Source organism: Cyrtonyx montezumae, unplaced genomic scaffold (genome assembly GCF_038088225.1).
Source record: "Cyrtonyx montezumae isolate F1298 unplaced genomic scaffold, pur_monq_1.0 scaffold_2, whole genome shotgun sequence".
Lineage (NCBI taxonomy): Eukaryota > Metazoa > Chordata > Aves > Galliformes > Odontophoridae > Cyrtonyx > Cyrtonyx montezumae.
This window is the reverse complement of record NW_027071936.1, coordinates 28,711,092-28,723,659: the sequence shown is the minus strand read 5'-3', so window position 1 is coordinate 28,723,659 and position 12,568 is coordinate 28,711,092. Positions and strand designations below refer to the sequence as shown.

The window sequence follows — 12,568 nt, the reverse complement described above, 5'->3', positions numbered from 1 at the left end:
TATTTCTTGGAGGCACAGTTTTACTAAGTAGCAATTGCTAGAGCACATCTTCCTTAATAATAAACATTTTTCCAGATGTGTTGTGTTGTTCTGGGCTGTTCATCTTGCCTTCTGTAGTTTTTCAGTTCTGCTAGCAGCAGTGCTATTTCCGTGACAACATCTATTTCTTCCATTGTTCCTTCACTTCAGTAAGATATAGCTACTAAAAACATGCAGTGGAGCAACAATTAGAAAAAATAAGCTACCATCACCTCACGTGCAAAACAGTCTCTCCCTTACGGCTCTTAAATCTGCTGAGGGTACTCTTCTGATACTAACTACTGCCCAGCTAAAACAATGCTGTTGTATGCTTTGAGGTCACTTGTTCCCCCACTGCTTTTTAAGCTGCAGTTGCATTGTGCTTTAAAAACATTTAAATTTTTAAATAAGGGACAAAGAAAACACAAAGACTTTCTCTCATACTTGCAGCAGAATCATTCTAGTAGGAGTGCTATGGTTTTTGTAATCTACTTCTTGGGCTAATGAACAAAATTCTGTCTCTAAGGTGAGTTCTAAATATGTAAGCGCTTTATGCTGTACAACCTCTTCCTTCAGGGAATTATATATTTTTGTTTCAGTTATTTTCTGTGACTTGAGGCAACTTGAGGATGGAAAAGTTTACTCCAGTGCCTCTAGTACCACTCTGCAGTACTTGGTATGAGGTAGGATCTAAGGGGTGTGACTCTATTTTAGTCTGGAGACTGAAGCTGCTAAAGAGTGCTGTGGCATCAAACTGAATAGCTTGTTACATGCATTTCACTTCTAGGCACTGCATTCACTTGGACTTGCTGGAAAGCTTCACAGCATTACTGACGTAGCTGGAAAGGAGCCAACATCATGCACAGTTATTACAAAGTCAGACTGAATTTATTATTCTTCAGAAATTCAAAATTAAAAAAAAAGACAACATCTAGACACTTTGTTCTTAGCTGAGGGGCAGAAAGTACTGTAAAATTCACATATGTAAACAGTCCGAAGGAGGGCAGAGTCTGGAAATGCCTCCAGAAAACTACAAGTATTACAGAGACCAACAAAGTTCAGACATTTCTGTAAAGACTTAGATTAGCTCCTTATGTAATGTTATTCAACTGTTTAGACAATAATGTGGAATCAGCTAAGCTTCCACAAACCAGGTCACAAATAGAACAATTCCCTCAGCACTGCATTTCTTAGACAATTCTACTGCAATTAAAGAAAAAAAAAAAGTACAATAGTACATATCGTTTTATAGTAAAACAGTATCTGAACAGATTCAGTTTTCCTTCTTTTTTTTTAAAGCATATACAGCTTTACAAAATATAAACCTTCCAAAGGTCAAATTCAAAAGCTTAGAAGAGGCTTTGCAAATTCTAAAAAAAAAAAAAAAAAAACAGCCAATACACCATCGCTCCTGAAAGACACACATTTTATTTTACCTTGCCAGTTTTGGCCTTGGAAGGTGAACCATAAACTCGAATAACATTCCATGTGAGCCCAGCAGCATCCCACACATCAACTGAAGAAACCTCCTCTCATAGGGATGCTCTCATTCAACTCATGTTCTATCAGTTTGATGTCCTCCAAGTCATCCTTTATAATGCTAATTAGGTGACTCAGGCCTTCTTGCTGCTGCTTCAGATGCTGCAGGTAGTTTAAAAACCAGTGTGAGTATTGTTTAATTTTAAGTCAGATTTCTCAAAGCAGTCAAATCTAGCACATTGGCACACTGAAAAATGCAGCACAATTATTTTGTAAAGAAAAAAACACTTTCAGGAATAACAGCTTAATTTTAGCTTTATACAACCTTGAGGCACTGTCATTGAAAACAGTAAAAAAGGACTTTATCAACAAACAAAAGCCATGATTCTAAATATATCTCTTGGATTAGTGCCCAGCCAGCTTAAATTATAAAATTCATAGCATCTCAGCAGTCAACTGGGTAATACATACTTGCTTTATTTCCCTTAAGAGGTCTGCATCTATGTAGTAACGCTCTTCAGCCCTCACTGCTCCAAAGTGGTTTTGCATCCTGATTTGGGACATGAGCTCATTCAGTCTTCCCTGTGAAAAGAGACAGACTTAAAGACTACTCATTTACATAGAATCACAAAATCCTTAAGAGGTGGAAGGGATCTTTAAAGGTCCCTTATATCTGTCAGAGCTCCAGCATGCATCACTGTGAGGCACCAGGGCAAGAACTGTTACTGCTTATTCCAGTTGTAACTCATTTTTCTTTTTTTTTGTGTGTGTGTGTGTGGAAGGCATGCAAAGAGGAAGCAACAATATTATTAAATAATTAAAAAGTACTTAAATACCTATCAGTCATGCAGCAGAAAACACAATGTTTCAATAATACTGCTGGACCTCTCTTCTATAAGCTTTCCACAGTAAATGCACGTGCACAGTTTGGAAAACTTCATTTTTGGAGGAAAAGAACAGGGTTAGTGGTAAAGTTCTGGGGAAAAATTTTTCAACTACTCACCCTGAACTGTGTAGGCGCGTTAAGTTCACACTGAATTATATCTAACTGTACACGAAGCTGTTCTTCATCTGCTTGAATGGCATAGCCACTTTTCCTCTGAATCTCTTGTTTTATTAACACCTGCAAAAGAAGCCTTTGAGATTCATTAGAGAAGACTTTGCTTATCTCTTTCCCTACCAGCCCAACCTTGTCTCTTTCTGTTCTTCCTCTGGCAACTTGCTCGTCAGATTTATTCTGTCATCCCTTCTGCTGCTTTACAACTTCACAGCAGTCCCACAGCTTTTGAGTAAGTTTTCCCCAACAACTCTGCATGTTAATTCAATTTACAGGGTCGGAATTTCCTTTTCAATATTGGCTGTGCAGTCCCATCCCCTCTTGGTTTGCTTTCTGGCACCTGACTCATCCTGACAACCAGTTACTTAATACCCACATTACCTGTAACGTTCTGTGAGAAAGAGCCATCAGTTTCCTTTTGTACTGTGCAATTTTTGCCATAGTTGTAGTCTGGTTTTTCTGCAGCTCACTGATATCTTCTGATATTATCTGCAGATGACATAAGTATGTTATTTTGAAATTGTAAGAATTTCTGATAGCAGAGCACATTAATCCTAACTTGAAACCAGGCGGTTGAAAATAGTGCTTAGTCCAGCCACAGATGGTCCCTGCAAAAGATGCTTTCAATAATCTTTTTGTTGGGCTGTTACCATTTTGGTTGCTGTTTGTTTTCATATACAAGTGGGATTTCCAGAAAGCATGAAAAATATGGGCATCCAAATTAAGAGTCTGAGTCAGTGCAACTTAATTCAACCATTTTGAAAAATCCAAGTTTGATTTAGCCTAAAACAACACTGTAAACTTAAGCCTGAAAAACCAAAACCTCAAATGTGCTTTTGGCCAAAAGATATAATTAAGTAATATATTATGGAATAATGAGGGGGAAAAAAAAAAAGTCATCACAGTCCAATGCATGTGGTTCTACCTTTGGTTTTTAGCATACCTGAGGGATGCTCATTTTATAACGTCCTTCAGCAGTAGCAAGTAATCATGGTAGATGTGAGAAAACTTACATCTAAGCGCGTCTGATGCTGTTTGGTCATCTGATCTTGGACCTTCAATCTTCTCAACAGTTCTTTGAAACCCACCATGGGCACAGGAATAAGCCTACAAGAATATTTATATATATATTTAATATAAAAATGTGTTGTGAGAAAGATTTAATAATTACAAGTGATCTTGGCTTTTGACAAATTAAGATTAAAAAAATAATAAAAACAAGCAATCAATCAATCTTCATCCTGATTCCTCTTAAGCACTAAATGGGTAAAGGGATTAGTGCAGGCATTTCTAGTTAACTTCATTTCTTCAAATTATATCAGCGCTGGACAAAGTTGTCCTTCAAAGAATTTCTTATCAGTTACCTGATAAGACTACTACACAATATTCTGCTTTTCTCTCTTTCCAGGTACCATGCAGCAGTCAGATAGACTATTAGACTTACTTGTCAGGATCAGGATTATCAACTTTGGCTTGTTCCCATATAATAGGATCAACACCTTAAAATAAACAAACAAAAAAAAAAAAGATATTAGGGACAGATCTGAACAGATAATGTATCTTACAGCTGTTAAGCAGGAAAAAATACCAGGAAATACACAAACCCTGTGAAGTATGCTTAATGACGGCTGTGCAAACTAAGGTTAATTAAACAAGGGTAGCTCTTACAATCTTGGTCTTAGGTTATGTGTCAAAAGGCACACTCCTGCTGGCCTTAAAGGGCAGGGAAGGAACAATCAACAGTTGATCTAAGCAGAGAGTCCATCCTTCAATAAGAAAAATTCCTTATTGTTTCTGCAAACACAGACTACGTACCAGCAGGGGGGTTCTGAAGGAGCTGTTTGACTTGGGCTGGGGAGAGCTCTGTTCGGGCCATGGAGAAGCTGACCCCCAGCTGCTGCAAGGATGACTTCATGTTGGCTTGTTCGAAGTGGGCGTAGAGGGTGGTTGCTGGAACTCTCCGTGAAGTACCATTGGGTGAACGCTCAACGACATAAATGATCACTTCTGTCCTGAGCAAGACAAACACATACCGTGAGACAAAGAAACAGCATACAGAGGCTAACTCAACAGAGAACACACTTGAACTGAAGTTACTGCTTTTCCCACCTGATGGTTAACTTCCTTTAGTACCAGTAAATCTAGGGTTTAAAACAGCACAGCAGAAAGTACATGCACTGTAAATAGCCTACAAAAGTAATGGTACCCCCAGTTTTAACAGCCATACTGCACAGTGATACTAGTACTGCATTCAGAACAATGCAAAAGCTCTGGTCTTTTAAAAAACAAGAAACGGTAGCAAAGTAACAAGCAGAAATGTCAGCATCATCTGAAAAAACCTATTTCCTGAACTGAGCTGAGGGTTCTCAGCTGTGCACTCCAGTAAAAACAAGCAGCATACACAGGAAAGATAAATGGTCTTAATGCCTTAAGGAACACAAGGAGAAATGAGACAGAGTTAAACAGATCTAAAAATCAGTCAGAGAGGAAGACACTCTCGGTAAGCAAGAGTGAAAGACCACTTGGTAAGCAGATTAGGTGCCACCCTTTTTTTTCAATGTGCAACCCAGAAGAAAAAGCCGAACTCTGCAAAGTTCACATACTGGTCATCTGGCATCGTTTTAACACCTTCTACGTTGACCGTAAGTGTCTGGTTTCCTCCCAGAATTTTGTGTAGTGATTCTACGAGCTGCTGCTGCTGGCTTCGAATATCTACTTCTTTTCTGTTGAAGACCAAAACCACCAGGCCATCTTCATCTTTGTTGTTGGGCATTAAACTGTAACCCACAGCCTGCAATTGAGCAAAAGAAAAAACAGGGATACATTACTCAGGAAAACACATCGATGTGGCATGAAGGGGAGGGACTAAACCGAGATAAACCCCTCAACTGGTTCCATGTGCAAGTCACAACATATTTAGAGGTGCAAAAACATAATGTCAATCTCCTTATGTAAGTATCCTCGCAAGGCCACCAGTAGAGTATCTTTCAAAAAAGAAAAAAACAAAAACCATAATTTTCAAGAAAAAAGTTTCTAAGCATCCATTCCTCACCTTCAGTAAGCCAGAACTATGGACTGGGAGATGACAACTTCACAGAAAATTCACTAGAGGATTCCAGAAAAGCTTTACATTACATTTCCAGCTGTCTAAATAAAAAATAGTTACTGACATAACCTAACTGAAAGATAAGCCAACCACAAATCTTCATGGATTTCTTAACATTTCTGATCTTGTTGACCCATTTTTCCAGGCACTGTAAGTCAGAACGTAAGCATGATATACTCCTATTAGATAATGCATGCATCATGTAAGGTTATCAGGCAAGAATTTAGGATAGCCACTTTTCTTCATGTTATTAATTGTCAGGGGTTTGCTCACTTGCTAATAAAATTTAATGCTATCTTTATCCTTGCTGTGATAAAGCTGTAGTAAGGTTAGATGTTTTAATCCAACATCACAGTCCAATACAAAAATCCTTTCTCCTATCTGTGCTAAGCAGTGTCACAGTTTCCACATTAAAAAAAACAAACCCTGCTGGCTCCAAAATTAACTCCTCATCATTTGTACAGAATACCTAGCTGATAACTCATTATAAATGAAAACAGAGTAGACATTATAATCTCATCTCGCCTTAAAACCATTGCGTCAACCTATTGGTGGTGACACGCTGGACAAAGGGTGCTTTTTACAGCTTCATCACTGCGTGTGCTAAGACTTGTGTCTTTCCCCTTGTGCAAGTCCAGCTGAAGAGAGAAACAAGTGGGGGATGCATGCCAAAGCCTGGTTTCTGTCAGCAGAGGGTTATTTCCCACATGGGTGAGCCTTGCAGAACCAGACACCTTTAACTGGGCCATTGTGTCAGGGAGCACAACAGCGACAGCTAAGGAATGATTCAGAACAATAGGGACAAAATGTCTTGTTTAAGAGACCTCCACATTACTGGAGCTATATTTGTTCCTGATGTAAGCCATCTATTCCTTCTGCTACCTCAGGAGAACATACTCAAACAAAACTATCATGTAATAATAATAAAAAGCATCTCCTTTGTTTCCATAGTTCTGAATGAAGCCCACACTGTGGGAAAAGACTCAACAACACAATGAAGAATAAAGCCCATTATATGCCAAGGTCAAGTATTCAGTAGTACCAAGTTTTACTATGCAAACTAGTACTACTACCACATACACATGACTCCTTCAATAGTTCATTTAAAAAAAAATGAAGATCCCCTTTCATGATTTCTCAACAAAATTAAATATTTTCAGGCTGGCACAGGTTTTTTTTGTTTTTCTTTTTTGTTTGCGTTTTACTTTGTCACGGTTGATCAAATGATGATCTTTATTTCATACTTTGAAAGCACACTTTTCATGGTTAGGTCCTATATGGTTCTCATTTGTTCTAAAACAGGAGTTGTGCACAGATTGATTCCTCAGCACCTACAGAACCCTTCTGGCAACACTTCATTCCTGTTAGATGCCTGATACTTACAGAGGTGATAAGCCAAAGGAGCTTATGATACTTTGCTCCAATGCCTATGCTAACAACTTAACTACATTTCTGTAGGCATCTGTTATGGCCAGCAGACAGCTGATTTCTCAGCATTTTGCATAAGGCACTGGAGTTCACTACGGCATTGCCAATTCTCACATCACAAGAACAGGAGTAAATGTGGCACCCCATGTCTAATCTGAAACGAGAACTTAATTTTAGAAAACAGAACTCCAAGATTACCAGTTTTGTATCACATAATTTATACTTCGCTGTTCTTTGAAAATCCATAAAGCTTTAAAGCTGCTTCAGTTGACAACTTCCAAGAAAGCAGGCTTTCACATGCACCATCAAAATGCTCAAGATAACAGCTAAAAAGGTAACACATGAGAAACCAAATGGTTGTTATGCATACACTGAGTTGACACAAAGATTTTATTAAGATGTGATAGTATGAATACCAAAACTGATCTTAAACATTAAGCTGCATTCAGGTTAGAAAGTTTGTACTTCAAGGGATTCAGCTTGGGAAAACAGAGTACCACCATGCCTGGCCTGACCCAAATCCACAAGTTCAAAGCTTAGCAAGAAAGTCAGCAGGCACAAGATTTGTAGAGGATCAAGATCTACAGGCTGATATATTTAAGGCTGATATACAAAGCTGATACATTTAAGTGCGCACAGAACAGGCTCTTAGCTGGTTTTAATGAAGAAGGCAAACAAAAAAACAAAACAAAACAAAAAAAGACCCTGAAGTTCCTGCTCCAGATACTGAAAGTTTCCTTTGGGTACAACGATTGTCTTAAGTACTTTCTGTAATACTGCAACCTAAAGAAATGCATGCTAAAATTAATTTCTGGAGATCTGATCCACACACACTGATCTAAATGCTATCATAGAAGAGGTAAGTTTCATAACCACTGAATGTTTCACGAGCCACACATGCACTTCCTATCTAGAATCTCAGTGATATCTGGACTTTTAGCATCTGTACACCTTCAGACTTCTTTATATTAATAAGCACATCAGAAATGCAAAAGTTATCTGGAAAAATGCTCTATCATATTATTCTCTGTAGAATTAAAATTAATTTAATACTCGTGAGATATTTAGACACAGACTCAGCAAATAGAAGAACCACTTCAGAACCGTTTGTAGGCAGGTGAATAATTCATACCTTAAATCTGCAAAACGGGTTTTCCTGCGTGAACTCCACTGGAGCGATGTTATTGCTGAAGTAGCCCTTTCCCGTTCCCCAGAAGGCCTGCAGCTGGTTCCATTTTGCCAAGATGGCATCTCTCTCATCTCCCAAGAGTGTTGGAGCTGAGAGAGCACTGGCAGTATTGATAAGCTGGTTTGACTGGGCGGGTGTCTGAGCAGGCTGGCTGAACAAACCACCTCCTAATGCTGCATTGGACCGAGAAACAAATGAACACCTTTACCAACAAAGATGGGCTTGCTTGCTAACACATACTGTCTGTGTATCACTGGCATCAGTTCTTTTCACATTTTGAGAATCAAAATAAACACAAAAAAAGTAAATCAGTGTCAATGCTTTATGAATGGGTCTTTTTACATCCAATCTTCATCAGTATGAGAAGTTCCTGTGGATTGAGTTAAGACACCTACTCCTTCATATTTAAATCAGACACACACTCAATCACCACATGATCTGGTACCTTGAATATCTTAATGCAGAAGGAAGATTCACTGTTATAAATTCAGTGTGTTCAGAGCCTACAATCATTCATTATCCAACTTAGATTTCTTTAAATTGAACAGTTTCTTTCCCCCTTCTAATAAGGCAATGACTGCTGATATTGTTTCTGAACACACTCTAACCACCACTAACTCTATGTTGCAAATACTGTCACCAGAAACTTGCCTGAGCTCATTTAAGAAAAGGGCAAGGGCTGCAAACATAGGTATTTCAAAAGACAAATTGCTGAGAAGCCTTCATGCAGCCTAAGCTCAAGCATAACAGGCTCCTTTCATGATACACCTCAGTCTCACCACTCAAGCTCCAGTTGCTCTCTTAACCTTTCCTTGGTAACCAAAGCATAAATGCAGAGAAGGCCATACTTACAGGTCTGCTGCTGCTGGGTACCAAAGCCTCCAAAGCCTAAACCAGTTCCCAACCCAGTACCCAAGCCAGTACCAGTTCCTGTCCCAAAACTAGTACCAAATCCAAAGCCTTTGTTCTGGGTAGCACCAAAGAGTCCTGGGAAAACAAACAAAGAATTACTGAGAACAGGCTGGAAGTACACGTGAGCTGCAAAACACTGACTATGAAGCACTAATGCAACACTCCACTGTAAAGTAAATGCTTTCAAATTTGTGCTCTTACCGCTGGTGCCTGTATTGGTGGGAGCAGAAAAACTAAATGCTGGCGCTGCAGTGGTAGTGGTTGTCCCAAATCCTCCAAATGCACCTAATGAACAAAGTATGCAGGTAAGGCAGGCTGTGTGCTGGGAGTGGCAGGTGTGCACAACATGACAAGTAACCGCGTGCTTCGATGGGTGTTATGAGATGTGGACGGATGTGTTATGTGTTACTTTACAAGCATGTGATTGACACTGAGCATAGGGACCGAGTTCACTGTCCAAGGAAACGGGAGAAAACACAAACCAGAAAGCCAATACATCCATGGTGAGTCAAGAATGCAAACAGAAAAGCAGCAGTAACAAATGCCCTGTTACTTGTGGCAGACACAACTTGCAATAGTATTTCTTAGATTGGTTGGAAGTATTCCTAAAAATTAGTATTGTTGCTAAGCATTTAATAAGCAATCATGTTTTATGAGCTGTTTTGACATTTATAAAGTCTTAAGAGCAAGAAGAGAACCAAGTCAAGTCTGAGGCCAGGATGCATACAATCACCATGCACAAGAATGCTGTCAGAGCAATGACTTCCTTCTACACACAAGTAAAATTCTCCAAAGTCTTTTTTCCCCATGGCTACTTTCCCCATCACCTGAAAACCTCTCCAGCAACCCTCACTTTGAGATTCAACTCTTATCCAGAGAAGAAAATGCTAAAGTTATCAGCTCCCCAGGTGTTTTCAGGAAAACCAGCTGCTGGCTAGCAGGGGGAAACCCAAGCACAGGCCCAACCTCTACCATGCCTCCCAAAATCTTTGCATTTGTCCTTCTGACCATACCATCTCTTTGCAGATGCTGCAGTGGTGCTAATGCACCAGCTGACTCAATGTGTACCATGTAGACATCTGAATAGCCCTAGGGTAACACATCTTCCATGCTTCTGGCAAATTTTCCATACATTCAAATGGAGATAGACAGTCTAGATAGATAGTACATACAACACATCAAAGTAAAGCAATGCTGCCAGTGCTCATTCACATCAATAGAAAAAAAAAAAAACGTTTAGACCTACTGCACTCACCATCTTGTATATGCATACAAAATAAGGAGCTTAAATCAAAAGCTGAGTGCAGCCACATTTTATTTTAATTCAGCAAGCACAACTGAATATAAGAGCTGCTCCCTGAAACTTTCAGCCTTCAGTCCTATCAGCGAGCGAGTAACCCTAGCAGAAACACTGTCAGATGACACAATTTTTACACAGATTCATATGCACAGCTATTTACCATTTACCTTTCTTAAAGAAGGATCTGAAAGTGCAAAATAATGTATCCAAGTTCTCTCGCGTTAGCTATAATTCAGCTCAAGAAATACAGTCCAGTAGCACTCATACCAAATTAAAAACCAAACCTGACTCCTCGAGCTCACAAAACAAGAGTGTTTTAACACAGAGAGCAACAATGCTGTGGATAACTCCTATACGAGCAGCGGCAATGAGAACCAAGGGATAAATCTATATGGGAAAAAGCATGAGAAATCCATATGGTTGAGAAATTTATTTTATGAAATGAAAAAGACTTAACTGAAATTTATCAGCTAGTCACTCAGAATTGATGAGCCCACATGGAGCCAGAAAGGGTTTTCTCAACAAGCAGTCTGCACGCATTGTGCTGGATAAAACCCTTCCAGAGAATCACTTTGTTGGGACTTGCACCATATTAAGAGGCAGAACAGTTTTTGGAACAGAGCTAACAGTGAGAGCTGTTCATTTTTTATGCTGATCGTATAAAACTTGTTTCTCCACAGAAACAACTGAAGTGCAGCACGTTCATGGTAACCAACAGAAGGCCGATGAGGAGACATGGGGAGGATGAAAACCATGACTGCAGCAGTCCAAGAATCTCATGTGAGGAAAAGAGGCATTAGGGACCAGCTCTGCAATAGTTCTGATGCCCCAGAGCTAAAGGCAGAACCAATGTTTTTGTTTTGCTGTGTGATCAAGGCTCAATTTTAGACTGAGTAAGACTAGCAGGGTACCACAATTCATCTCCAGTTCAGCATCTAATCAGGCATGCGGTCATTTTTCCTTAACAGCTATTTCTGGAGAATTTAACAGGCAAAAAAAAAAACCACCTTACAATTGCTAATCCAACTTGTCCCACCTTCCAGAGCTTTTGCCTCTAGTCTTCACTGGATATGAAAGAAGTTCAGCACAGATTCCGAGCCAGGAATGCAATTCTTGGACTCCTGCTATTAACATTTATTTCAGAACAAGTATTTATGCAATATCTACCTGCACTTGCCAGACTGTTACCAAAATTGAATGGTGGAGTTGAGGTAGTAGAAACACCGAAATTCCCAATATTAAAATTCACTGCGGGATTAGCAGCTAATCCGAAACCCCCAAAATTAAACCCACTGGCGGTGGAGTTTGTGGTTTCAAGCCCACCAAATCCTGACAAGCATGAAGCAGAAAGAGAGCAAGGCAGCGTTAGTTCTGGGAGAAAGGTAGGTTCAGAAGTAACAGCTGACATACTGTTCCGGCACCAGAGACGAGGAAGACATAGTTAACAAGAGTAGGGCATTAACCGGCACCAAGCACGAATTAGTAAGCAACTAAAAGCAAGCTTTAATCCCCTTCTCCCCACGTTACTACTGGGATGGCGTTCCGGAGCTGCAGAGCACAGGAAGCCTAGGGACGCCCAGCAGCACGCCCGCGGGGCTCGCTCCAGCCGCGGCTCCGGCGGCCCTTCGCGTCTTCTCCTCCGCCGCCTCTCCCTCAGCGGCCGCTGGACCCCTCCATTCCCACCCGGAGTCCCCGCACTCACCGCTGGGGTTGGAGGCCCCGGCGCCCGCCGCCGCCCCGAAGTTGAAGGCCATGAGGGGGCCGCAGCGGCGGCAGGCGTGCCCGCAGACCTTACCGCCGGGAACAAACGGGCGGTGCTTCCGCCTTCCCCTCCAGAGTGCTTCCGGGTGGTGCCGGCCGCCCGCGCCGCCAGGCGGCCCGGGCCTGCTACTGCGGGCTGCCGTGAGACGGGCAGCGGCGGCTGCCCCGCTCGGAGCGGTTCGCCATCTCGCTTGGTTACCGAGCGGAAAGCTCGGGGGGGGAGTGCTCGGGGGGGGGGGACGGGCTTGGAGCGTCACCGAAGGCTTCCACCGTGTGCGGCCTCCGCCGGCAGTGAGTGCGCTTAGTAATGTGCATAAG

General features: G+C 41.0%; 1 protein-coding gene across 2 annotated transcripts; it reads right to left on the bottom strand.

The window, feature by feature from the left end:
• Positions 1-1,427: 1,427 nt before the first annotated feature.
• Positions 1,428-12,291, bottom strand: NUP54 (nucleoporin 54). Of its 2 annotated transcripts, XM_065736731.1 has the most exons (13): positions 12,192-12,291; positions 11,657-11,818; positions 9,391-9,474; positions 9,130-9,264; positions 8,221-8,450; positions 5,158-5,345; positions 4,370-4,566; positions 3,999-4,053; positions 3,568-3,661; positions 2,936-3,043; positions 2,501-2,620; positions 1,969-2,079; positions 1,428-1,659 (listed from the first exon to the last, which is right to left on the bottom strand). In XM_065736731.1, the coding sequence occupies exons 1-13, from the start codon at positions 12,241-12,243 to the stop codon at positions 1,531-1,533; spliced, it is 1,665 nt and encodes a 554-aa protein (XP_065592803.1). In that variant the 5' UTR covers positions 12,244-12,291; the 3' UTR covers positions 1,428-1,530. The 2 variants fall into 2 exon arrangements, with proteins under 2 accessions (XP_065592803.1, XP_065592802.1); XM_065736730.1 differs by lacking the exon at positions 11,657-11,818.
• Positions 12,292-12,568: the final 277 nt, after the last annotated feature.

Excerpts from the sequence above, each read along its gene's own strand:
- NUP54 (XM_065736731.1), bottom strand. The coding sequence starts at position 12,243 with ATGGCCTTCAACTTCGGGGCGGCGGCGGGCGCCGGGGCCTCCAACCCC. Across the intron at positions 4,567-5,157 it reads AAAACGATGCCAGATGACCA|GACAGAAGTGATCATTTATG; the intron begins GTATGTGAACTT and ends TGTCTTGCTCAG. Across the intron at positions 4,054-4,369 it reads CCTTCAGAACCCCCCTGCTG|GTGTTGATCCTATTATATGG; the intron begins GTACGTAGTCTG and ends GTTTATTTTAAG.